The 26505-nt window shown below is 55.2% G+C and overlaps 7 protein-coding genes across 7 annotated transcripts; 4 read left to right on the forward strand and 3 right to left on the reverse strand.

The window, feature by feature from the left end:
- Positions 1 to 650: 650 nt before the first annotated feature.
- LOC145737976 (uncharacterized) lies at positions 651 to 1121 on the forward strand. The gene has a single exon (XM_081992831.1). The coding sequence runs from the start codon at positions 651 to 653 to the stop codon at positions 1119 to 1121; it is 471 nt and encodes a 156-aa protein (XP_081848957.1).
- Positions 1122 to 5047: 3926 nt separating this feature from the next.
- On the forward strand, positions 5048 to 6811 carry LOC145737977 (uncharacterized). Its single transcript, XM_081992832.1, has one exon. It carries the CDS (start codon positions 5048 to 5050, stop codon positions 6809 to 6811), a length of 1764 nt encoding a protein of 587 aa, XP_081848958.1.
- Positions 6812 to 13693: 6882 nt separating this feature from the next.
- LOC145737978 (uncharacterized) lies at positions 13694 to 14344 on the reverse strand. Its single transcript, XM_081992833.1, has one exon. The coding sequence runs from the start codon at positions 14342 to 14344 to the stop codon at positions 13694 to 13696; it is 651 nt and encodes a 216-aa protein (XP_081848959.1).
- A 1237-nt stretch (positions 14345 to 15581) lies between these two features.
- Positions 15582 to 16115, reverse strand: LOC145737980 (transcription initiation factor TFIID subunit 11-like). The gene has a single exon (XM_081992834.1). It carries the CDS (start codon positions 16113 to 16115, stop codon positions 15582 to 15584), a length of 534 nt encoding a protein of 177 aa, XP_081848960.1.
- A 210-nt stretch (positions 16116 to 16325) lies between these two features.
- Positions 16326 to 17492, forward strand: LOC145737981 (uncharacterized). Its single transcript, XM_081992835.1, has one exon. The coding sequence runs from the start codon at positions 16326 to 16328 to the stop codon at positions 17490 to 17492; it is 1167 nt and encodes a 388-aa protein (XP_081848961.1).
- Positions 17493 to 17726: 234 nt separating this feature from the next.
- On the reverse strand, positions 17727 to 19085 carry LOC145737982 (DNA helicase MCM8-like). The gene has a single exon (XM_081992836.1). It carries the CDS (start codon positions 19083 to 19085, stop codon positions 17727 to 17729), a length of 1359 nt encoding a protein of 452 aa, XP_081848962.1.
- Positions 19086 to 24284: 5199 nt separating this feature from the next.
- LOC145737983 (uncharacterized) lies at positions 24285 to 26392 on the forward strand. Its single transcript, XM_081992837.1, is given in 3 exon segments — positions 24285 to 24944; positions 24946 to 25810; positions 26037 to 26392. Coding segments are annotated over 3 exon segments (1881 nt in total).
- Positions 26393 to 26505: the final 113 nt, after the last annotated feature.

Below are 26505 nucleotides of genomic sequence, written 5' to 3' on the forward strand. Positions count from 1 at the left end.
CACACCTTTTGCGTGGCCCGGGCCTACAAAAGCACAAAGCAGCAGTACGTGCTGCTGTTAATAGTTAGCCATGCATATAAAACCCTACACTGCTTACCCTGGTCCGATGGCCAACATGCTGGACGTTTTCGCCTGCAGCAGTACGCTGGTGATGCACTGGCAGTTGTCGCACTCTCTGCCTAGTGTCGTGAATGTAACAGTCAAAATAGGGATTCAAACTTTAAGGAGAAGGTCATTCAAGGAAAAGACCTTACCCGCCAAAAAGGCTTAAATAGCCAGCGGATAAAACCCACACGGTTTTATAAAATGTACACCAAGCCAAGCAGCGATACAGGAATCAAGAAGATAGTTTATTCGAATGCGAAACTGGTTGAAGCCAGAACGGCACCATCCGTAAATAAATCCCTGTACACCAATTGTCTGCAGCCACCCGGGTCTCGTATCCACGAGGGTACGACACTTATATACCTCGAGAGGTACTGTGAAGCTTACGTGGATGAGCGAGTCTCGCGTCCTTGTTCCAAGCTTAGGCCCCCACACATCGTCCGCCGTTCTGCAGTCCGAGCTGAATAGCGCAAGCAGCGATTTCCATAAAGATAGCATCCCAATAACCCGAAAATTTTAACCGCTATTTTTATTTGAACACGAACATGTCCCGGATGCCATACCTGATGCTCTCCCGGACATACTCGGCATCTGCCAGGGCCTTTTCCAGGTCTTCTTTAGTGGCTGCACCGAGCGTATATATCGGCACCACCTCCCCATCCTCGACTACAAACGAGAACAAGCAGGCCCCGTCGCTGCTTGCGATACTCCGCGACGAGATCGAGCAGCTGCGCGCCTCCAGCGCCCAGTGCCAGGCTGCAAAGGACTCAAAAAAGGTCGTGCGGATGGAGGAGAAGCTGGGCAGGAAGCGGTACTATCTGAAGGATGGCAGTGTCTATGTCGTAAAGGACCGTGAATATCGATACCTCTATGATGCACAGTCCAAGGTTGTGACATACGAGTTCGCAAATGGACAGATCGAGCGCACATTTGAGACAGGCCTGAAGGAGATACGGCACAAGGACGGCAGTATAATTGTGAAGAGCGGGTCGGGGGACTATCTCCACATTAATTAGCACGTAAATAAACTTCGCTGTGGTCAGATGGGCTTCGAGCGCGTCCCACTGGCATCGTCGGCCGTCACGCCATGTTTACTGCGCCTTTGCAATGAGGGGCTAATCCTTGATATTTGTCAGCCTGGCACCGGGCACAATAAGACGAGCCCAGTGTGATGCTGAACTATCCCACTCTGCATGCATGCCGAGCATAGTTGATATAATGTGGACGATGCCCAAGCGTCTGGCAACTTGGAGAAGGATGCGCCCCAGGAATGCTAAGCCGACTAAAAGGGCGGTGTTCAGGCCAGCCTTCGCTCGAAAGGGTGCTTGCTGAGCTCCCCCGGCCCGAGAGCGGCTGCGCGGGCCGCGCCGGAATGCTCCAGCAAATTTTAGCAGCAGTGTGCTCATAAGCTGAGCAGCATTTTCATGAGGAGCCCAAGGGTCATCGGCACCGCAGCCAGGTACGAGTGCGTCGAGACCCTGCGGGACTTCTTTGCTCTTGTCCCCGAGAAGTACAAGCTCGCAGTCCTGTGCAACTATGCCCGAGCGCGAAAAGGTCGTCAGGGCATTCAAGAGGGCCCAGTTTTCGGTTTTGGGCACCACCGACGTCGCGAGCCGGGGCATCGATATTCCGGACGTGGGGCTGGTCGTCAACTACGATCTCCCCAACACAGCCAAGGATTACATGCATAGGGTCGGCCGGACCGCGAGGGCCGGCAAGGATGGCCGGGCTGTGTCCCCGGGGCCGGGGTCCCTCCCGTCACGCAGTACGACGTATATAATCTGCAAAGGCTAGAATATGTGCTGAAGAGGAAGCTGCCTCAGATGGAGCTGGCCCTGTACGGCGGCACCGCACATTTTACGGAGCTCTATGATCAGGTGTGCGCAGACCTGTCGGAGTCCAATAGATTAGTCAAGAGGCGCTAAACATTAAAGTGCATTTGGTTACCGTTCTCGGTTGACTTGTTTATGCAGCCGCCTTTGCAGAGGCCTGGCACGGGTGCTTCGGGCAATGGGTGCCCGATGCGCCATCCACGGTTCTCGCCCTGCTCCCCGTGCAATTGCTCTTTTCTCTGCTTTGAGATATATTTTTGGCGGTGGAGTCCGGGCCGGCGCCCCGGCAAAGCACGGGGCCCGATCACCCACATGTATAGAACGGACAGGGAGTCCGGGGATAAGAATAGTGCCGGACACCAATGTAGTCGACTAATTTATTATCTTGGGGCTCAGTGCCAGACACACTCTTCGGGCCACTCTACTATTCATAGATTGCTGGCCGCCACTGCCATCAGCATTGCGACAAATGGCCCTGGAATCACCTGTCTGCAGGGGGGGCTGCAACATCCACATTGTTTATCATCCGACGAGGCAGGGACTCGCGATGGCCACAGTATGTATCCGGAGATCCTAGCTCGTAGCATCCGCGAGAAACAGAGATGATGGAGGTGAAACGTCTTTTACAGATGCGCGGATCGCAGCTGTCCCCACTTAGGTGCTCAGCGAGCGGCGGGAGCACACAGCGTAGGCGCGGAATGCCAGTGCGCTGCACAGGCAGCAAGCCCTGCCCATTTCCGCCGAAATACCAAATAGGCTTCGGTGCGTGCGCGCATATGTTGATCGCTGAAACATGCAAAATATTGATGCTTTTCAAACACGTTTGAACAACATTTATCTGCACAACAGGTACCAGGACATCAACATAATTGTGCGGTATTTCCTGGAGATCCTGGCGGTCCTGGTAATAATACTGGGCTCGCCGGTGCTCTGCTTCCTGATAATGGGAAAGGCGATTGCGCCCGGCAAGTATCTCAGCCCGTCTGCCGACGACAGCGACCCGTGGGAGGGCATAATGCGCCGCAACCTCTTCATTGCACTTTGGTACATCGCGGACGTGTGCTTTTTCATACTGACAGAATCGTTCCTGTCCGCCGGCGCCGCCGTCCTGATTCTATTTAAGCTCTATCAGTCGGCCATCTGCTGGGCGTTCATCCAGAGCGTGTACTACAAGCGCTACTATGCCCGGATGTGCCTCACCCTCCTGTTCGGCTTCTACCTGGCGAACCACATGTATGGGGCCTTTAAGCTCCCGGAGCTCTCCCTGTCGACGCCGCGGAGCCAGGTGGTGAAGGCGCTGTGCTCTGGCTCGGCATATATATGGCCAGCTTCGGAACGAGCCTGCTCACCTTCAGCTGGATTTTCGCCGACTCTATCAAGAACATCTACAACTGCTTTATTTTCCTCCTGATAATCCGCCCGTTCAACATAGGCGACAAGGTCGTGGTGAACAGCGAAATTCTGCTCGTCTACAAGATCGACCTCCTCACCACGACGTTCCTGACGACGTATAAGAAGCTCGTCTACATGTCCAACACTGTGCTCATAGCAACAAACATCTACAACATCGCGAGGAGCCCGTCGCAGACGGAGACGCTGACGCTGGAGGTCGGCGAGTCGACGACGTACGAGCAGGCGATGGATCTGCAGAAGAAGGCGAGCGACCAGATCAAGAAGGCCAAGTCCTCGTTCGTGGACTGCTTCTTCAGGAAGATCACGAAGGGCAAGCTGGAGTACGAGATACTGCACAGGAGCAATTTCCAGAATTCAAAGCAGATGAAGAGCAAGCGCAACAAAGTGATCAGGATATTCAAGAAGGCCATGGGCTCGGCGGGGATCGAGCACTCGGACTCCTTCGAATTCAGCGGCTGACGGGCGCCGCGTGTGCCTGTTTGCCGAGCGGCCTTAACAATACCCCTGGCGACAGCCCATGCTAATGCAACGTGAAATAAATGTAATTAAATATTCATTCGGCGTTTTCATATAAATTTTGATGGCGCGTGCTGCAGGAATTCACTGGCCGCAGGTGTTAAAAATTTTTAATAGCGTGGATGGCATGCGAGCAGTATCTGAGAAGGCAGAGGCAGGGCAGGGGTCTGCAAAGCCGAAGGCCAGGGGAGTATCGTGCACAAAAAAGTATGTCCACTTGATACGCGACGGTCAAAAGAGGGTCGAGGGGAGGATTAACGATCCGAAATACAGGACTATAGAGGCGGGAAGCTTGATGCGGCTCTTCTACAGAAGCAACGCGAGGGATGATGTGGTATGTGTGGTAAAGAGCGTGCATGCCTACAAGACGTTCGAGGAGATGCTGGTAGCAGAGGGGATATCCAACTGCCTGCCAGGAGAGACCAGCCTGGAGAACGCCGTCAAAATCTACAGGAGCTTTCCCGGCTTTAGCATAAAGGAAAAGAGCCTTGGGGTCTTGACATTCAGAATAGAGGTTCACAACGAGGAGCACGGTGTGCAGTGTGGATCAAGTGAAATGACTGCTGGCGCGGCCCATAAACACCATCCAATAAACTACTGCCCTTATTTTGCTGCACCGCAGGAATAGCCAATTGTTTTGGCAACGACGAATGAATCAGGGAGTCTCCAATGAGAACAGCCGATCACATAAAGTGGAGATATTCGTCTACTATTAAAGTCGGGTCTCCTCTGTGGTTAGCAGACTCGCCAGGCACGGAGTGATTCTCTCTTTTAAATTGCAGAAGACAGGTCACAAAGTGCAGCACAGACCTGCGCAGCAAGCGCCCTTCTCCCACCGCAACAAGCACGAACCGATGCTGAACCATTAAAGGAAAATAGGTCCGCAGCAGCCAGCGGTCTGCGATTGGCCAAAAGAGACACCTGCACAAATGCGGACCAGAGACTGATGCTGGCAGCCCAGCTACAACGGCAAAGCCTGCGCTATTATCAAGCACCCCAATCTGCGGGCGGGATACGCCCGTTACAAGCGCGCGACTTCTGCTTACAGAGCTTGCCAGTTTATTCACACAAATATGCGCTACCCGACCCATGCGTCCCTCGCGACGATTCGCCTCCGAGCGGGTATAAAAATTTTATATTATTATATCTGCTACACCGACCTCTCACAGGACATCCGTGCAATGACCGGCGCCGGTGCGGACAGCAGTCTTTCCGTCGGGATCGCCTTTTTCGAAAATTACGATGCCAACTTCCTAAACGTGTTCGAGTTCGTGCAGTACAAATACGAGGAAATGGACGCGGCACTCGGGCAGATTGAAGCGCGGATAATCACCGGCAGCAGGGGCGCTAGGCCCAGCCTCGACGAGCTGCTCCACGAAATGGCCCTGTTTGCAGAGTTTATCCGCGTGAACACCGAGGGCTTCAAGCGCATTCTGAGGAAGTTCACCAGACGGACGGGGGTTTCCGTCCCTCGGGAGTACAAGGACAATCTGCGCAACGAGCTCCGGAAGGTTGACGGGCTGAACAAGCTCATATACGGAGCGAGCAGGCTGAAGCTCAAGACGACCAGGCTGGAGGGAAAGACGGAAAGCAAGACAAGCTTTGTGAGGAAGACAAACAAGTACTGGGTGCACAGCGAGAACCTGACCGCCCTTAAGGCGCGGATCGTCGAGCACCTCCCAGTCTATGTTTTCAACAACCCAGAAGACGGGACGCCGTACAGCGGGTGGGACTGCAAGACACACGACACCTGCGTATCGAGTGTCTACTTCGACAACACCAAATTTGAGCTCTATAACGGCCGCCTGAGAAAGCTACAAGGGGCCGAGGCGATAAGGATACGGTGGTACGGCGCGCATGTGCCAGACGTCGTTTTCGTGGAGAGAAAGAGGCACGAGGAGTCGTGGACGGGCGAGCGGTCCAAGAAGCTGAGGTTTAGAATGCACGAGAAGGACGTGGTGGACTACATCAACGGGGGCGACGTGTGGCCCGGTGTGAAGGCGCTGAACGGCGAGGAGGTGGCACAGCTGTACCGGGAGATCCAGGCGGCAATCCTGAACAAGGGGCTGCGGCCGATGGTCCGGACGTTCTACAGGCGGAACGCCTTCCAGCTCCCAAACAACGCGAGCGTCAGAATAAGCCTCGATACGAACCTAACCATGATAAAAGAGTGCAGCGACGATGCGTACGGGCTTGATGAGTTTCCCCTGACGCAGTGGCGCAGGCCCGATGCCGCCTGCGAGTGGCCGTTTACGAGGCTCGGCCCGAGTGAGACTGTCTTCTTTCCCCACGCTATTCTGGAAATAAAAACCCAGGGCGTCGACGAAACTAAGCCGGAGTGGATCGAGAGCCTGCTTGCGAGCAGCTATGCTGAGCATGTGCACAAGTTTTCGAAATACATGCACGGCTGCGCGCTGCTCTTCCCCAACATATCGACGATCCCCTACTGGCTCCCGCAGCTGAAGACCGATATCCGGAAGGACCCGTTCCACGGCCGCAAGCCTGTGCGCGCGCTGGTTGGGAGGAACCTCGTCTATGTGCCCGGAGAGAGCGATGCCGCGACCAGGGAAAACCAGAGCCCCGTGTACGACCACGGCAAGAAAATTGCAATGCCCGGCCGGGTGGAGCCGAAAATCCATCTTGCCAACGAAAGGACGTTTCTCAAGTGGATCAAGTTCGCCATATTCCTCGGCGGAGTCGGTACGACTATGATAAGCATTGGGGACGGCGATGCATTGCTGTGCGGTTCCATACTGGCCCTCGTGGCCGTGGTATTCAGCCTGTATGCCCTGAATCTGTGGTACTGGAGGAGCCAGAGGATCAACACATACGATGCAAATCCATACGACGACAGGTACGGCCCGACAGTGCTGATAATCATGTACATCATTGCGATGATAATTATCGTGTTTTTCAAGTTCACCTGGCTTCCATACTTAAGTTAAATAAACTTGTCCGAACAGACGGCCTGGAAAGCAACGTGGGTTGCCATCTATTGCAGATTAATACGCACAAGCGCTGCAGATCCCCTGTGCCGAGACTGGTAAATCTAGCTGGGCATCCTGCCAAAGCATGGATTCTCTAGGGCCGCCATTAAATGGCTAAGGGTCCAGTAGTGTGGAGCAGCCCATGTGCACCACAGGCGGGATGGGCCCTGCGAGCGGCAAGATACGCCGGCCCTCGCAGCCTGGCCTTGGGTACTCAGTCGCAGTGAGCTTGCTTGGATGATGTAGACCGTCGGATGTTCACTGTCCAGGGCAGTCTGCGCAGAAAAGTACGCAGACTGCTCAGGGAAGCGCCGAGCATCGAAGAATAGAACGGCAGTTGAGCAGCGTCCAGCGAAGTTTATTTGCGGTCAGTGTAGAAATTGCAAACTCTCATGGAGGATCCTTGCACTCTCAGCAATACTCTCGTCCGTGTTTTCTGAAAGTATGGCCGACAGCGGCAGCACGCTTGCTCTGTGGGCTTTGAAGGCGGGCACGCGCTTGAATAAAAATGCCAGGGTCGCGAGACCGTGTGCAACACTGCGCCCCCCAGCAATGGCTGACCCGATGTGGCTGTTGACCTCGGATACGAGCGAGCTGTCTGCGCGGCATAGTGCGGCCAGCAAAGCCGCCGAGTTGCCGTCCGCAAGCTCGAAGACCTTCTTGCAGAGCGGAAGGCTACCGCACGCTGCCCGTCCAGGGCAGTGGTTAATGAAATCTGCGGCGAACCCCATAAGCAGGCCATCCCCAGACAGAATGCTCTCCGCCGCATACATGTACGCGGCCTGGAAAATATCACTGCTGCTCCCCATATGCTCCGCAGCCAGTGCCAGGAACAGGGTGGGCTGCTTAATGGACAGCTCCAGTAGCAACTCCTCCACGGCCGCATCGCTGAGCTTTCCGCAGGACCTAATGTAGAACAGGACAAAGGATTTGTAGATATCCTCCGGGATGTTCTCCAATGCAGCTTCCAACTGCAAAAATAGGGCCGCCCTCCTGAGAACTGCGCTGCTCTTGCATTTGCCCTTGGAAAGTATATCCCTCGTGACGCAGATCAGACCTTCGCGCCTTCCGTCTGAGACAGATGGCATGCTTCTCTCGAGGTAGGATATAATTTCTCCCAGAGAAAACCGGGGGTCCAAATGGACAAGGACAGCAAGCTGTTCCGGATAGTGCGCCAGTATGCTGCCTGCGTATGCATATAGAAGATCGCCGAACTCCTCGAATAGCAGGCGGATGGATTCCTTCCTGTGCTTGATTAGGATTGGGGCGACCATCGGTATTACGGGGAGCACCTCCGCTGCACGGGCCTTCACGGCCTCGTTAATCAGGTCTGCGGCCTGGGCGCTCTGCTCACCAGCAGCCCCCTCGAGCTGCTCGGCGCTCATGCGCATTCCGTTGGAAAACTGGCAAGCAAAAAGGTCGGCGTCGTTCTCGAACTGGGCGATATTCTTCAAAATGCTGCTCCACCTCATCGCGGCTCGGCGTCTTCCCCATTATGATCGCCTTGATGGCAGGCCACAGGCGGTGTGTGCGCAGGACAATCAGGTGAGAATACCCGCGAAGCGCGATTTGGAGCGCACCCTCCAGCAGAATATTCTCGATGGCAAATGCTGCGATCGCCTGCTGGTCGGGCAAAAACTCATAGTTAGCCGCCAGAAAATCGAAGACCCGAGGATGTGCTATGAGGATGGCCGCAACAGAGGAGGCCTTCACGATCTGCAGGAGAATGTCGTGCCGCCCATCATTGTATGCCATCTCCACAAGCCCGGCCTGCCTCGCCAGCAATATTTGTACCACATGGCCTGACAGTACTTTCTGCACAAAAGTGGTTAGCAGGGCCGAGCTGAGCAGATCCGCATTGCGCTCAATGAAATGCGCCGCCGCCCCGCTGTAACCGTTTGCTATCACCCATGCACAAAAGTCGCAGACCAGCTCCGCAGACGTACAGTTGCTCAGCAGCACGCATGCATCTGAAATTAGGCCGGGCTGCCGCAGAGACTTGGAGTTCTCCACAAGCTGCATAATCGTGGACACGCCGTAGCCGTGCTGGGCCCTCAGCAGGTAGCTTAAAAAGACACTGTCCACGGAGTGGGGCAGCAGCTCCTCGACCAGGCAGCGGTTGTGGTGCGCCGCAAGTCTAATGATATTGCGCTTGCCCGTTTCCGAGGCCGCATGCACCATTATGAAGGTGTCAAATAAAGAGGCGTCAAAGGATACAAACTCCAGGCAGACAGTGAGGATTTCCCTGTAGTTGGGCCTAAATACAGAACTCTTCATATTTCTGACCAGAAGGCCGTGATTCCTGTCCGTAAGAATCTCCGTGTGCAGAGAATCGCTGTTATTTACAAAATAGGCCTTGTCCTCATCATCCATGTGCCCCAGCAGCACCGTAGCATTAGCATGGAGGGCCAGAATCTTCGTCATGCCGATCCTAGATGCAGACGCGGCATACATTTCGACGACGTTCGCAGGGTCCACCGGCTCGCCAACTATGGCCCTGTTCAGATGGACGCAGCGCAGCAGGCGATACTCGTCGTCTGTAAACTCCCGGGGAACGGCATCCCTGGATATATTTGCAGCACCATTATTGCCCAGGGCATTTATCATACTGCTACACACGATCGCCCATTACACTAGCTCTCTATTATTCAATCATACATTATACTAGCTCCTTACTCTTTAATCACTTATTATACTAGCTTCTAGCCACCAGTCCTGACCACCTCCTATAGGCCGATTAATATTTTTTAATTTTTTTAGTTTTGGCAAACATAATATAATTCGTGATGTGTTGTATCATAATTTCTGAAGCAGACGGGCACTCTAACACCGGTCTCAGATAAGACAGGCAGGCGGGCTTGCCTGTGCACATATCGGCGCCCGCACGCCTCCTGCCCGCTCCTGGGCAGAGATGTCGAAAAATAGTCTGCCATAAACACAGGCTGCTTGGTGACCATAGATGAGCGACAGGGCAGCGCCTCAGATTCCATATAGAAAGAGATATGTGCCGGTCAAGCTGCTTGGGATCATAGAGGTGTATTATATACTGTTCGCGGTATACATCATTTGCTACGCCGTTCTGCAGCACACAGTGGTGAGTTCGTGCAGATGCCGCGATACCTACAATGTCAACTACGAGGCGCTGGTCTACCTCTTCTCATACAGCGCGTTTACATTCACTTTGGTTTTGAAGGCTGCAGTCACATATAGCGTGTATGAATACTACGTGGCCCTATTTATCCTCTTCCAGAAACTCATCGTGATAACCGCCATAGCATTCAGGAACCCAATCCTGGGCTACAAAATGCCGCAGTTCGAAGTCATCATAATCCTCTGCGTTTTGAACTACGTAGAATTTGCATATCTGGTCGCCAATCTCTTCACGCGAAGACGGGAGATCAACCTCTACCTCTTCAAGCTCACCGGGGTCGACCCGTCCGTAAACAGTAAGTGAAAATCCGCTAATTTAGATGCGTTTGCCGTGCGTAAAATGCTCGAGGTGCTGGGCTACGTGAACACATTCGTGTCCTTTTTCTTCTTCTACTCCTACTCCTTCCACACAAACCCCGTCGGCATAAGCCTCCACTAGTACTTGGGTATCTACGCAATGATATCGTTCGACGAGTTTGAAATCATGTCCCTCCATAACTAGTAAGTGTAAATTGTTAATTTAGTATTTATTACCAGAACCTCATCGACATTGCTGTACAGCTGCTCACCATGCTTATCCTTTCCTACATCGATTTTAGACTGTTCGGCTCTGGCCTGAAAGAGGCGCAGGCTTCTGAGATCAGCAAGCTGCGTCTTCCTAGCAATTAAAATGTTTGGCCCTTATGCTTTAAAGGCCACCGCTGGGGACGTACTTAGTAACCGTTCTTCCGGGCGCGTAAGGGTTTTCCGCCGTTGCGACCATATGTACTGGCCGGCAAACAACTTAAGTTCGCCCCGCAGCTGGCTTATTTCATGTGCCACGATCCCTTGTCGCGGGGCACTCGCATCACAGCTGAAAATTAGCTATGATGGAAGATACTTGGCCAAGGGCCAGTCACTGCATTGTGCCCAGCCCGCGGATCTGTTATCCGAGCATCCTGGAGGACTCGCATCGCTGCTTAAGAGTAACACCTTCCGGCGCCTTCTTGGGTGCTATCGTCTGGATGGACGTCTCGGCGGCTAGCCAGGCCGTTGTCCCTGAGCAGCGCGTATGATAATTCGCGCGTCTGTATTATGCCATCATGCTTCCCGGCTTCGGAGCCCCAGTCGGCCGCAGTTTGCTGCTTTTGGCCAATCTATTATCAGGACTGGGCGCAAGGACCCGGTGCGAGCACAGTATACGGCAGTGAGCGATGAGGCTGCAACGCTTGTTATTATCGCGGACCAGAATGCATGGCGCATGGCCTCCATTGATCGGGTCCCGCACATGGCACCAAAGTCTGGTACCCTCGCTCGGAACCGCTTTCCTACCGGGAGGCCCGCATAACATTGGCTGCCCTTAGCCTTACATAGAGCTCTGCGCTACATTTTTGTAATTCTAGTGTTTTGTTACCGCATTTCAAGGAATTATATTAACTAATATTCATTAATTTGCGATTTTAAGTGCAAAATTTGCTAATTAGTTTATTTAATATGTTTGCAGCTACCCCTCCATGCAGCTGCCAATCCGAGGCCTGAAGGCACTGGCTGTGCTAGCACACGCTACGACTATAGCCTGCGCGGTCCAGGCGGTCAACTGCGCTGAGCGCAGTCCACGGATACAGCAGGCGCCTGGCAGCAGCACCAATGTGGACGATACAGATGTGGGCGAAGCCTTGAAGGGGATGAAGAAGCTTCACACGGCCCCCGAGACCTATTACCGCTTTGGGAGCGGGGATAAAATGTTGGAGGGTGTAAGGAATTCTCTGAGGCACCGGATTAGGACAATCAAGCATGAGATATACAGCGAAGTGCTCACCCTATGCGGCGATCCCTGGTCTTTAGTAGGCGTCGATCCTCACGAGAAGTACTTCACCATCGAGTGGGATGAAGCCTGGAGTCCCAAGGAGCTGTGCACCATTGTGGGCCGGATATACAGAGACTTCTGCAGGGCTTCTTCCGATATGGACGCACAGGCGGTCCTCAGAGATGGCAAGCGCTCCTATGTGCATGCTCTCGAGGAGTACGTGCGAGCTCTTGAGAGCCTTGCGCAGAAGAGGGAAAAGTTGCCAGACCAGGGGGAGGGCTCCGTCGGCGAGTCCAAGAATCTGGCCATGGAAATTAAGCAGTATGGGGAGGACAGCCTGGCTGCCTTAAAAGAGTACCTCCCGTTTATGCACGGAGCCCACATACTGCTGTTAGTAGCAGAAAGGAGCGAGGAGGAGTATAAGGTGCTTGAGGCGGCTCTGCCCATGGCGCTTTCTGCCCTGTTGGAACTGGCTAGAAAGGAGGGGAGGGATTTTAATAAATCCCGGGCCTTGAAGCTCAAAATGGTGGTAACGCCGCATGCTGCGCTCTGCGCCTCGATACTGATCGGAAGGATGAGGCAGCTTGCGCATCTGTACGCAACGGACAAGCTTCAGAGCAGCATGGCCAGCGACGAGTTCTGGTACCTGGCGAGCGTTTACCTGACTGTCCCAATCGATAAGGCATATGCCCGTGCCGGCACAATTGGCGAGAATCTCACAAAGTTGTGTCAAAAGGATAACATGGGTCTATACGACGAATACGTCCATGTAAAGGAAAGTGGCGGTGGACACGATAACACGAAGCTCCGAAGCGGCTGTACGAGGGATGTCATGGACTGGATTAAGGATGTTGCTCTGGACAGCTTCAGGCAGTATTCTGAACGGGGTGGCAAGACTTTGTATAACAGGTATTTTAGCGAGAAAAAGCTGGAGGGGATTACCGTGGACGAGTTTATAGCAGTGCTGGAGGCGCTGGTTAGGGATGTCCGCGGAATGTGTCTCAAGCCGAATGCTCTTGTGCAGAGCACGTTTGCTGTACGATCAGTCTCCACCGGATACGCCCTGGCCCGATCAGCCCAGGCAGCGATCAAGGCGCTAAACTTGATCAAGGAGTTCAAAAAAATGGATTGTTAGAATAAACTCATATTCTGCATCGCCAATCTAAGTTTTGCCGGCCGGACAATAGTTCGCGCGGCGTGCATATTCCAAGACAGTAAATCAAAATTGCTGCACGGGCCCGCAGGACAATTGCATGCCTCTACTTTTGACCATCGCATGCGAGGCCCTAATCCTGCGCCGTGGGAGCAACAGACTGCCACTTGTGGCAGGGCGGCCTGCAGGAAATTCCTACCCACCTAGCAGTCGCAACCCTGCGGGCCAGGGCACCCATACAGCCGCCGGCTGCGGATAGCGAAATTCTTAAATGCACTCCTGCGGCGATCGGGGCTCCAACACAGCAGACTGCCAGTCCGCCACATAACAACTACAGCCTCTAAGCAACCCAATTTACTTTGGGTCCAGAACGGTAAATCCTTCTTGCCGCAGATGTGCAGCCATCTCCTGGTCCTCCCGCTTGAGAGCAGATGCCATGTGGAGCCTTCTATCCATAGCCGTGGGCTCACCGAAGGCAGCACCCGGCAGGCCCAGGGCACTCGCTAACGCTGCGTAAAATAACATTATCATACTGTCTGCTCGTTTTGGCGTATTTAGCTCTGCGGGATAAAACACAGTTTTAGATGAATAAACAGCCCGCCATAGATGGGCTACAGTGGCTGTACAGCGGCAGATGGATCGCCCCATCACAACAAGCTGAGACGCCCGCCATCAAATGGAGACGCAGGACCTGCCGCGGGCTGCATGCCAACACCGAAGACAACAGGAGAACGCTGCACGGAGTATCTCTTTATTTCTTTTGCTTGCTTTTGTCATTAATCTTGTCGCTAAGCCATTCAAACGCCTTGTAAAGCTTCGAATCCCTGTTGTATGTACTTTCACCCACAATACTCACATAGGCTACATCTATGTTCTGGCCTTCGGTGCTCCTGGATATCCCCAGCGTAGCCTCCAGCTCGTCCATCAGCTGCAGGTTGTTCGCTATGGAGCTGCTCGTCTCGCCAAGAAGATCTATCTTGTTCATCAGCACCAGGATCGGCGCCTCCCTCTCCATGCCGCGCACGGCCGCCCACGAGTCGCGCACCTCGTCGAAGCGCAGCTCATCGGCTGTGTCCACAATAAACACGACGCCGTCCACGTTGTAGAAGTAGTCCTTCCAGGCCATGCGAACGGCCTTGTGCCCGCCGATATCGACCACCGTGGCCTTGAGGTTGCCGATCTCGATTACATCCTCCGTGGCATGCTTGTTGGGCAGGAAGACGTGGTTGGTGTTGTTTTTCAGCTTGTTTACTAGCGTGGTTTTCCCTGCATTGTCGATGCCCAGAAACAGCACGGATGACGGCTTTTTAAATAACCGGCTGATCAGACGGCCTATGGTGAGATCGTATATTTCCGAGAGTTTCTGTCGAATTTGGAAAGAAACAGTCGTGAGAGACTTCATAGCGGGGTTCCCTTTTACAAAAATTTTGTTGTTTCAGAATATTCAGGACATCAACAAAGATTGGAGGGCGTAAAGGCGCGGTCGGCAGGCTACGCTGCCACCGCCGTGGGGATCCGTGCTGGGGCCACCCAGCGGGAGGCCGTCTCGGCAACAAATATGCCTCAGATTGCGCCAGGATATGCTTCGCGCGATGGCCTGCAGCCATGGTGCTCATTCCCGGCGCCTCCACTATTGCGCCTCTCTACGGCGCCGTGCTATTTCCGCGTAGGAATAAAATTTACCCCGATGGACGGCTTTAAAAATGGCAATATCGTCTCTCTCACTCTGAACAACTTCCAAATATTCAAAGACCAAACATTCCACTTCCAGCCCGCCCTGAAATATCTAAAGTGGAACTGGGCTGGACATGTCGCAAGAATGACCAACGAAAGATGGACCAAAAAGATCATAGAGTGGAGACCTAGGCAGGATGCGTTCAGGAACAGAGGTCGTCCGCCGACCCGGTGGACGGATGACATAAGAAGAGTAGCACCAAATTGGATCCAGGATGCCCAGGATCGAAATAGATGGAGATCGTTAACGGAGGCCTATGTTCAGCAGTGGACGAGACAGGCTGTTTGATGATGATGATGATGATGAAGCCTGTGCTCCTGCGCCTCGATCTACACGCTTCTCTCCCTGCTCAGCACCAAGGAGATCAGCGCGCTTTTGTGCTGCAGCGTTCTGGGCTACTCCATGGGGCCGATACTGCTGTTCTCTCTGCTCAGCATAGCTCTGAAGTGGGCGGGCGTGTGTGCACAGCTGTGCCTCGGGTCGGCCGCGGCCCTCTGGGGATCCTACACGGCAGCCACCGTATTTTGTGAGTACCTGGCGCTGCAGAACAGGCTTGTGGTGGTCGGCTATGCAATATTCCTGGTTTATGTGGCATTCATGCTGATGGTCATATTTTAGGACGAATGCCCATATGGCGAATACCGGTCACTGGGGATGTGTTTGATGGCCTCCTCGCCACGAATTATTAGACTTAAAGTAAATATGCTCATCTACGGCTGTATATTTCCGCAATATGTAGTAGGCTTACCTGTGGGTGTGCCCTTCGAGCACCACCAGGGCTGGGCGCCGCGCCGGGCAGCAGCCTCGGAAGCGGGTCCCCGGCAGGCAGGTTTGCGCACAACAATGAACAGCAAGCTTGGCTCCGAATAAATTTACTCCCGTCCCCGCAGCAGGGCCCCACTCCTCAGTTGTTCCAGGGCTCCCTTTTATAGACCTTCATGTTAGGTAGCCTCTTATACAGCTGCCTGTACGCCTCGTGTATGTGGACAGGCAGCAGCGGGCCGTCCTGCCCGGCTGCTGCCTGCGCCTTCTTCGCCTCCCTCACCATCTCCCCCATAAACACCTTGCTCAGCCCACACACGCCTATGATTATGTTTGGATTCACCGCCTGTCCGATGACGCTGCTGATGAATTTTTTCATGGTCGTCTTTGGCAGATTGCTGCGCCGGAAGGACTCGTAGCGCTGCAGATCCTCGGCACTCATTTGCGATATTTGGTAGTGCAGAGTCGTGTCGTCCTTTTGCTTGTATGCCGACTCCTGCGTGTACAGGCTGTCGTTCTCTCCAGTCGATTCAGACTCGGCTGCCTTGTCCTTCTTCCTTGATTCCGATTCGTTCATAGTGGGGCGGAAATAGTAGAAAGGAGAAGAAGGCCTGCCAGTGGCCTGGGCAGCAGATACGCAGGCACAGTGGGACAGAGCGCGCCCCTGCCGCCACATACTATGCGGCCTGCGTGTGCCGAGGCAAACACTCCAGCCACATAAGCAGGCATCTCTGGCAGACCCACCTCCGGTAGGGCGGATGCAAGCGAATTAAGACGAACAGAAGCAGGCAGCTGCTGGCGTTAGTGGACACCCTGCTTAGGGCAATGAAATACACAGGAGTGCTAGCGCACCGAGTAAAAAATAAAAATTTTGCAGCTCCTTTATATGGCCGAATTCTCATCTTACGATATCGTGCGAATTACGTTAATTTCTACGATAGGGGCCGCTATTATCTTTGCGCCAAACATCCTAGCTGAGGCCCGCATTGCACCATACGCCGCCCTCTGCATCATCCTTGCGGCCGGGGCGCTGGCCCTCGTGCAGGCGCTGTGCTACGCAGAGCTGGCTAGGATCGTCCCTGGCGGCGGCGGCGACGCCACGTACATGAAAACGGCCTTCAGCCCGGCCCTGGCGACGGCCTACAACTTCTTCTCGTGCTGTGCGGTCATCCCTGCCTCCTGTGCCTTCGGCCTGGCACAGACAGCCTCCGCCCTACGCATAGCCGTGCCGCTGGGAAGATACCTGCTTGTGCTGGCCACGCTCACCATCCTTTTCATCCCGGCCCGTTGTAAAGACCATCTCTTCCGGGTGTTCTTCTACCTTAAAATTGCCGTCACCGCCATGCTCGCCATCCTCATCGGATATTCGTGGTGGTTCGCAGACGGCGGCTGCCTAAGGAGCCCGCCGGCAGCTCACCGCAGCGACTGGAGCCAGATAGTCAAGGCGTTCGTCAACTGCACTTTCTTCTTCTCAGGATACAACACATGCAACTACATGCAGTCCTCGGCGCCCTTTGCCGTGCCGTACGCAATATCGGTAGCCATTGTCACCGCCGTCTATTTCCTCTTTGCACTCGGCCAGTGCGCAATTTTTAGCTGGCACCAGCTGGCACACTGCGACACGCCCCTTCTGCTTGTAGAGGCCCCGCTGGCCGGCCTGCTCTCCCCTCCCATGCTGGGGACTGTCGCCAGATGCATCAAGATATCCGTGGAGTGCGTGATGTACCTCGGGCCGGTTCTTAGCTGCCACGCCGTATTTGACGGCATCTTCACAGGACACTTCTCTAAGCACCGCACCTTCAGCCACATCGTCTACATGCTGTACGGACTTGCCGTCTACCTTATTATCCACTTTGAGACGGCCTACTCCATTATGAACGCCACATCCATTCTCATGTCTCTTTTCTACTGCCTGACATTCGTGGCCCTGCTTAGACTGAGGCGCAGAGCCGAGGATTCGCTCAACATTCTAGTGCCGCTGGCGGCCCTGCTAGTATCGGGGGCTACTGCGAGCGTCGACATATATGACAGGCTCCGCGGGGTCTTTGCATAGGGCTGGCTCTGCCACGATATTAAAATAGGCGAGAGCCTGGCAGAGCACATCACGCTAACCATTTTAGAATTTATATAATTTAAATCGGGCTGCACATTTTGCATGGGCTGCTGGCGCCAGGCCTTTGTCTGTGCTGTCCGCTCTGCCGGTGGCAGCAGAGGCCTATCGAGGGGCGGCCATCAATAAATAATAGACTCTCGCTGCACACAGCCTATGTTCACCAGGGGATGACAATTATGCACACGCCGCATATCCGGCTATTTCAGCAGGATCTTGTACTTCGTAGTTCGTAGTACCCTCGACCAGGGCAACGAGCTCTTCCCTCGCGATGAACGGGCCGCGGCAGGCAGCGTACTCGCGGAGCAGCTCGTTGAGCGTCGCCTTCTTTTTGGACGGCGCCTCGTCTTTGATCAGGATACTCCTGTACAGCTTGATGGCATAGCGCGCATGGCCAACAGAGGCTATCGACTTGAGCTGCATCTTTGCACAGCTCTCCGTAAGCCTTATGAGGGACTCAAGATTCCTGATGCTCACGCCCCTGTTGGCCCGGATGGAGAGGTAGTACTCCGCGATCGTCGCTCTGGCAGCCTGGCTCAGCACAGGGCTGACCGTGTTTCTGGCATACTCGATATATGCCCTAAGTGCCTCCCTGGAATACCCACCAGCCCTTGGATTGCCCCCATCGGCGCTCTCTGCACACACGGTGCGCGACTTGAGTATCTGGTTGCACACCCCATAGTCCTCTCTTTCACCGAGGTTGTCGAGCATGACGTAGATGAGATCGAAGCGCGATAGGAGGGCACTGTCGAAGCGAATATTCTCCCTCACGGACTTGCTGCTGTCAAAATGGCCGTGCTTGGGATTCGCAGTTGCCAGGATTGTGGGCCTCGCAGGCACGGAGCAGACGACGCCTCCCTTGGCAACCGTGACAACCTGGTTCTCCATCACCTCAAACAGGGCAAAGTAGTCGTCCAGCTTGTCAAACTCGTCGATGCAGCAGATGCCACCGTCCGAGACGACGAGAGCGCCAGCATCTGCCATGTACTCGCCGGAGCACGGATCGTGCGTTATGGAGACGGTCAGGCCGGCTGTTGTGCAGAAGTTGCCGCTGACCAGCGTGGACTTGGGCAGTATTCCTGCAGACGCAAGCAGCATCCTGGACTTCCCGAGCCCGGGATCGCCCACGATAAGGATGTGTATCTCGGAGCGCGTAGTCTTCACGCCCGTGTACTTTCGCGTGCCGCCAAACAGGGCGAGGACCAGCCCCTTCTTGATGTGCTCGTGTCCGATGATCGACGAGTAAAATGCGTCGATAAATATGTCGACCAGTCCAGGGTCCTCGGAAATCGTCCTGAACATCTGAAAATTGTCGTAGGAGTACGGGGCTGCCTCGTCGGAGCGGGCCGCACCCTCGCCGTCGTGGCCGGTCCTGCTGCCGAGAGTCCCCTCCACATAGCGGCCCAGCACCTCCCTGTTTTTAATGACCTGGATGTTATTGCACTCGATCTTGAGCCGGTAGGCATCCTCCACCTGCTCAGACGCGATGATCCCCGCGACCTCCACCAGGTCCCCGGGCGCCACAGATCGAGACATGCGCCATCTGCAGGAACCACATCATGGACACGTGCGTCGAGTGCCAGAATGGGCTGGATACGTGCGGGGAGTGCTCCGTGAGCTGGGGCAAGTGCGGGCATGCCTTCCACTCGCACTGCATCGACCGGTGGCGCAGCATGCGGAACGTGTGCCCCCTCGACACCGAGGCATGGGTGGAGGATAAATCCAAGAAGGAATAGCGGGCTATCTGCTGCGGTAAATAAAGCGGAGGTTTTGTGCTGTAGTCTGGCGTGTTTGTGTCTTGGCCGTGCGCCGGGATCTGGCCAATTTAAATGCCCTCCCATTGGAGGATCGTCCGCCTCCGCAAGCTTATGCATCTCAGCTGACGATTGGCGCCTATGACGAAAATAGATGGGGCCAAGGTTGGCCTAGCCAGTCTTTTATCTGTCGGGGTGGTATTCTGCCGGATAAAGCGGCGCGGGTGGTTTTGAAGCCATGGCGCAGTCGGGTTATTGCTCCTTTTGCCCGCAGCGCCTGGAGACGCATCCAGGGCGATGCCGCATCAAGAGGCGCAGAGATGCCAATTCGACGGTTGGCCGCAGGCAGCAAATCGGCTTGCAGCCCAAACACAGAATCCTATTCGCTCCCGGAACGAAGGACGGCCATTTAAAAGCACCTGTCTCCCCCAGCCTATGCCCAGCAAGAAGAAGCGGATAGAGGCAATAGCGGAGCTTTTCTACAGCGAGAAATCGTACATCCGGGATCTGAAGTTGTGGCAGATAGGGCTGCGGAAGAAAATCCTGGGGCTGTCACAGATATCCCCGCAGACCAAGTTCAATATATGCGACTCGATTTTTTTATTAACATGAATGTCATCTACCGCTTCCACAAGCGGATATACAGGGAGATGCACCTCCGCAACGTGGCGGTCCTCAAGAAGTATCCGGAGGCATACCAGCGCTACCTCAGAAAGATGGAGAAGCTGGGGGAGGAGAGGAAGGAGAAGCACTCCCACAGGTCGCCGCACAGGCCAGCAGAGTCGAGCAGCAGCGGGCCGGACACCGACCTGGCGGAGATCCTGCGCAACCAGGCAGGGAACATCACGCAGCCGCAGTATCCCAGCACTGCCGAGGACATATCAATGGCCTCCTCCGAAATAGATGATTGGGAGTTCGAGCTGCAGAAGGACGGCACAATGAACACCGACAGCCTGGAGTACGCCACCCTGTTTCTGGATCTGTTCGAAGGCTTCGGGAAGTACGAGGAGTATGTCGCGAGGCTCCCCAAGTCCGAGTACGAGTTCGACCGCTCGAACTCCAGAAACAGGGACTTCAGCACGGTCGTGGGATCCTTCCTGCGCAAATACGGGGTGGAGCACATCGGGACCAAGCACTTCTTCTGCAGCACCGTGGAGAACCTATTCGATGAGATTGATATCAAGGAGCCTCCGATATTCCTGAACGGGCTCACCGTCATAAGGAGGCCGACCGGCAGGTTCGGGAAGGATGAGAAGCTCGATGCGCTCTATCCGATATACCTGATGCAGCGGGGCCTGGGGATAGAGAAGATCCTCTATTTTGAGGACGAAAGCACGCGGGACCTCTACTACGCGATGATACGCAGGGCCATCGACCGGATAAGCAAGAAGCTGCGCACCGAGCCGTCGCTGCAGCTGAAGACGAGGCTCGCCGACGACAGGATACTGTGATAAAAATGTCCCTCTGCAAAATACCGACCCAGCTGAGCCTGGTGCCCCCGGGCCACAGGGGCCAGGATGAGGGCGGGGGCGGAGCGGGGCCGGAGCGCAGCAGCAGCGAGTCGCGCACGGCAGCGCCTAAAAGCAGCGAACAGGCCAGCGCGGAGCCGTCGTCTGGGATGTCCGAGGCCGAGATCCCAGACAATCAGCGGTATACCAATCAGATCGAGACATATCTGAACGCCTACAGCGGCGATGACGGCGATCAGATCGACACAGTCTCTGTGAGCTGGGATGACTACGATCAAATGGTGGAGGCAGAGAAGAAGACTGCGAGGACCCACGGGCATGTGGGCGCCGAGGCCGGCTGCAGCCTCGGCGAGAGCAGCCAGAATGACTCTGGCATGGGCGACGAGGATAGAATATTCAGCGGGGGCAGCAGCTGGTGCTGGAGTAATTGCTTCAAGCGCACGAGCTTCTACTTTTCCAAGGTCATCTTCGAGAAGCCTCCGGTGATCACCGACGAGGGGTATGTGCGGGACCAGCGGGCCATGCTGATATACTCCACGCCCAGAGGCATATTTCGGCGGATAGGGAGCGCAGTGGTCCTGGTGTCTACGCGCTACGCCACAAAGATCACATACGACAGGGCCGCGGAGCTTCTTTTCTACCTCTCGGGCTCAAACATCTATGTCTCCAGGTTTAACTCGCGGAGCATGACGCTCGAGGACAGGCAGATCGAGATATCGGCCAGCGACTTCCTCTATGGGTCCTTCGGCAGCCAGATCTACCTGACGCTCATCAGCAACAGGGACTTCGGCTTTTCCGTGGTCTACATACTGAACGTGCTGGACGACGACGACAGCTACACGATCACGCTCTCGAGGAAGCTGTACGTTGGCTTCTACGTGTCGTGCGTGTCCTACATGAGAAACCGCATCGTCATCGGATGCAAGGACTTCGAGATAGTGGAGGTCAACACCCTGCGGACGCAGAACCTGCTCGAGTACAGCGATCCGCTCACGTCCACGCTTGCCGGGCTCATAAAGGGGTCCATCGCCAAGGAAATATTCCGGATAGAGGACTCGACCTACCTGCTCTGTTTCGACCGCATCGGCTTCTACGTTGACCCCATCGGCTGCTACAAGTACTCGCACATAACGTTCAACTGGGAGTGCCAGGCCCATTCGTTCCGCATCTACCTGGGCAGCATAAAAGTCCTGAGCGGCACGCACATGTCGGCCTTCTCCCTGGAGACGGGGAAGATAACCTACTACAAGGGCTGTCCCAATCTGCGGTTTGTCGACAACACAACGGAGCCGCTGATGCACGACCGGGAGCCTATGGGATACCAGAGGAAGGCAAGGTACAAGAACAGCATAGCGTTGCACAAAATACCGCTGCGGGGGGCGGCGAGCTGCGGTGCAAGGTGAACATAAATAGCGAGGTGAAGCTTGAAGGGTTTGGGAATCCGAGGGGGCTTGAGGGGATCAAGAACAGGCGCGCCGGGCGAAGGGAGGAGAGCCTGGCCGGGTGGTTTTCATTTCTGGACTCCGAGAGGACGAAGGCGGAGGAGAGTTCTGCCGAGGAGGGCAGCCTCTTGCTCGACCAGCTCTCCTGTGTCTACGATTCGGTTTCTGCGCTGGACATTCTGAGCGACTACGAGAGCGAGGATGCGGCTCTGCAGCTCCATGGCTGAGGGGACATCCTCCGGCAGCCAAAATATGCCGAGCCGAATAATAAATTAACGTGTCGCATGGGCTACTTATTGGCTGTGCCTCGGCATGAGTGAAGTATTGTGCCAGTGTTGGGGAAATGTTATTTTCGTCGAATGGTCTGTGGCCTGGGGACAATCTAGGGCTTGGTATCTTTACCCAGTGTACATCCACCGCGCCATTGGACTATGGTGTGTCGCGCGGAGATGGGCCTCTGTGTCTGGCGTTAAGGCACGGGCAGATGCTTGGCGGTCGCATACTAATGACCTGCGCATAAGAACTAGCGTGCGAGCCATCCTCGCGTGTGCAGGTGCCTGCCGTCCCGGGCGTTTTGGCCTGCATTTGCGCGATGATATGCGCTCCGATGGCTCATGGAGAGAGACTGGCAATAAATTTATTATAAAGCAGGCTGCTCGGAGACGGGCTGCCGCAGCATTCTGAGACGTTGGACGGCCATTCATGGGCACGCCCGCGGGCGGCGCGATTCCAGCCACCACGCATCTCAGCAGCACGAGTTTTTCTTCTTGACAGTCTTAAAGTCCTCCTGTTCTTGTAGTCCTTGATGAGCCGCTCGTAGTCGTCGTTCTCGAAGACCACCTGCAGCAGCTGCTGGGCAATCGCCGAGTTGTATTTTCCATCCACGATCACGACCACGCGCGTCTGCGCACGGCGCTGCGTCACGACCTTGATCTCGTCCTTCTCGTTGAGCTTCTCGCGTATCTCCATGATTTTGGTGTCGCGGTTTGTCCGCTCTGCAACCTCGCGCACCATCACCCGGATGACGTTCTTTATGGTGCCGCGCGAGAATATGCTGAAGTTCTCCAGATTGTACTTTTACTTTGTGATTCTGGAGTCCATTGTGTCTAGCTTTATGATGGCGTATGCGGGCATTGTGGCCTTCAAAAATGTGCGATTGATGTGGGGAGAAATTGTATTCGCAGTGCATCGAGAAGGGGCGGGCAGGTGGGGAGATGGGCTGATGCCCGGCCATGCACTGCAGCGCACACTCTTTGTTGGCAGCGGGCCGGCTACATGCCGTGAGAGCCCTCCCTTCCTCGAATACCCGCCTGGAGCGCATGCGTCTAAAATGCTGCGGCCCCTCAAGTTCCTGGGCCGCAAGGACTGCGCGAAAATGGGAGGCCCAGAAAATCCATAAAGGCACAACGTGCATAGCCGGCTCCTCGACGGTGCCCTCTTCCTGGTAAAATAGGCCGGGCCGCCTTTATGGTAGATCATACCCAGAAGCCTGCAGCACACGCGGGTCGGGGCCTGTACTTCTAGAGTGGGCATGCAGAATGAGCCTGCTACTTCCCAACACCCACTGGCTAGCAGAATTTAATAACTGGATGGTGCCAATGCTGTCTGTGCCGCTTTGAAGGCATGCCGGCAGAATGGTCGATGGCTCCCGCCGGACGGCTTCACCGGGCGCCTGCTCTGGGTGCGAGCAATGCATTATATTACTGCAGCGGCAATTATGGGAGTCCCAGGCACGCAGCCTGGTACTGTGCACCCCGCATGGCGGCCGGGGCTGCAGGCATTTTTGCTGCGTATATTTTGTGGTGCTCCGGCCAAGCGGGTGCGGTCGAGGAACATACCCTGCATGTGCTATCGGCCGAGCTTGTGCGGGGCCTACCGTCATGTGCAGCATTGCCGCGTTGGTGCCGAGCCAGGTGCGCTCTGCACGACGGCCCGCCGCGCATTGCAGCTGGTATGCCAACCGCCTGTGTTCTCTCTGCACACGACTGAAAATTTTTCTAGAAAATTTGTCCATGCGGAAAAAAATTTCTAGAATGTTTCAAATATAAATTGGCAATTTTTGCTCTCCCCATGGCTGGTGGTTCCCCAACGCACAAGGTGATTGGAATAGATCTTGGAACGACAATGTCCTGCATGGCCGGTATAGTTAACGGCGAGCTGTCTATCATTGACAACAGGGACGGCGAGCGCATCACGCCCTCGATTGTGTGCTTCGACAAGGACGGCGGCGTGCCGGTGGTCGGCTCGAATGCAATCCTGGCGGCGGCCTCTGCGCCGACGAACTTCGTGTACGAGGCGAAGCGCATGTTCGGCAAGGGCATCTACGATGCGGACATCAAGAAGGCGATGCCGTTCTGGCCATTCCAGATCAGGGAGATCAAGAGGAGCGGCGGCAAGAGCGCGGAGACCGCGACGGACAACATTGGGATTGTTGTGTGCGAGAACGGGACGGAGAAGGTCTACGAGCCCATCCAGGTCTCGGCGTGCGTGCTCAGCTACCTGCTCGAGTCTGCGAAGCAGAGGCTCGGGCTGTACCCGACATATGCGGTGATCACGGTGCCGGCGTACTTCCACGATGGCGCGAAGCAGCGGACGCTGGATGCGGCGAGGATTGCGTTTGCGGGGAAGAAGGACGAGAACAACAACGACCTGTCCGTGGAGACGACTCTGCTTGCGGAGCCGACGGCGGCGGCGATGGCATATGGCTCGATCATGATCAAGAACAAGCAAGAACAAGGACGGCCAGGAGGAGAGGATCCTGGTGTTTGATCTGGGAGGCGGCACCTACGATGTGTCGGTGCTTGACTTCTCGTACGACAGCGAGAGTCCGGTCGGGATTGTCAAGGCGACCGCCGGGAACAATTTCCTGGGCGGCGCGGACTACGACAATGTGATCATTGAGATGTGATCGCTGAGGCTCCGGCAGGAGGCCATAAAGGTGAAGGCGTCGCTGTCTACGAATCTGAAGGTGGTCTTCAATCTTTCGTGCTACAGAGGCTCGCAGGATCTTGTGTTCGAGATCTCCAGGACCCAGTTCGAGAGGGCCTCCCGCGAGATATTCAACAAGCTGCTGGAGAGGGTGAAGGGCGTGCTGCTCTCCTGCGAGGGCATCATCCCGATCTACACTGCGGACGGGAAGCTGGATGTTGCTGAGATTCTCAGGAGCAACTCCGGTGCGAAGGACATCGACTCTGTGATATACAGAGGAAAGAACACGATCAACAGGGTGGTGATGGTCGGTGGATCCTCGAGGATCCCGAAGGTGAAGGCGATTCTTGAGGAGTTCTTCGGCGAGAATGCGGCGACCCCTGCCGCGGAGAAGAAGGTTGTTTCGCCGCTGAACCCTGACGAGGCTATTGCCTACGGCGCGGGCTACTATGCGAACGCCTGCAAGCCTGAGTCCGGCAGCGCCAGCGATGTGAACCTGCTTCTGATTCAGGCGGGGACGGCCCAGGTAGCGGGGGTGTCTACAACGGCGCAGGCATGGGGCCCGCATGGCAGCGCAGTCCGGGCCCGCCGAGTGCGCAGGAGCCGGGCAACGGCCACGCCATCTGCCAGCGGCTGCGCGAGAATGCCCTGCAGCCAGGACTGGGAGGGCATGCAATGGCTCGTGTCCATTTGCCCGACAATGGTAGCGCTGGGAAGACGGCGGCCAGAAAGGGGCCAGCCAGCCGTGTATTTACCAAATAAGAGACGACGCCGGCACCATTATCGACGGCGTCTCCTGGGCAGCACTAGAGCAGCGCAGCATCTTACCTGCGGCGCCACGGCAGGAGCTCCGGCCTCTGCAAAATTTTTTGGAATAAAAATTTTTGCGACCAGGCGACCCATCCATGGCTGATTCGGATGAAACACCACTTAGAAAGTACACCATAGACATCAAGGACCAGGTGAACGACGGGCTGATTACCGCAGAGGACATGGTGGACTACTTCCGCAGCATTATGAAGGTGCGCAACAGCAAGATTGTCGCAAGCCGCGAGATCGAGTTTGTGAACAACTCGTCCTCGGTAGATATCATATCCAAGCATGGGAATGTCGTTAAGAAGAACATGAAGCTCTACATCAAGAGGTTCCTGCGCTCTAAGGCGCTGAAGGAGTTCATCAAGGTGTCTGGCGACAATGCCGACGGCTTCAACCTTGAGTATATCAACAAGGTAGACGAGGCGGAGGAATAAATAAAGTGCTTTAATATGCGTTGGTCTGTATGGGCATATGCACTGGCGCGCTGCACGCTCAGGTGGATGGATGCACCCGAATGCGCACATTTTGAGCCCATATATTTGGCGCT

Source organism: Ips typographus, linkage group LG14, assembly GCF_016097725.1.
Source record: "Ips typographus isolate SLU linkage group LG14, UJ_Ityp_2.0, whole genome shotgun sequence".
NCBI classification, from domain to species: domain Eukaryota; kingdom Metazoa; phylum Arthropoda; class Insecta; order Coleoptera; family Curculionidae; genus Ips; species Ips typographus.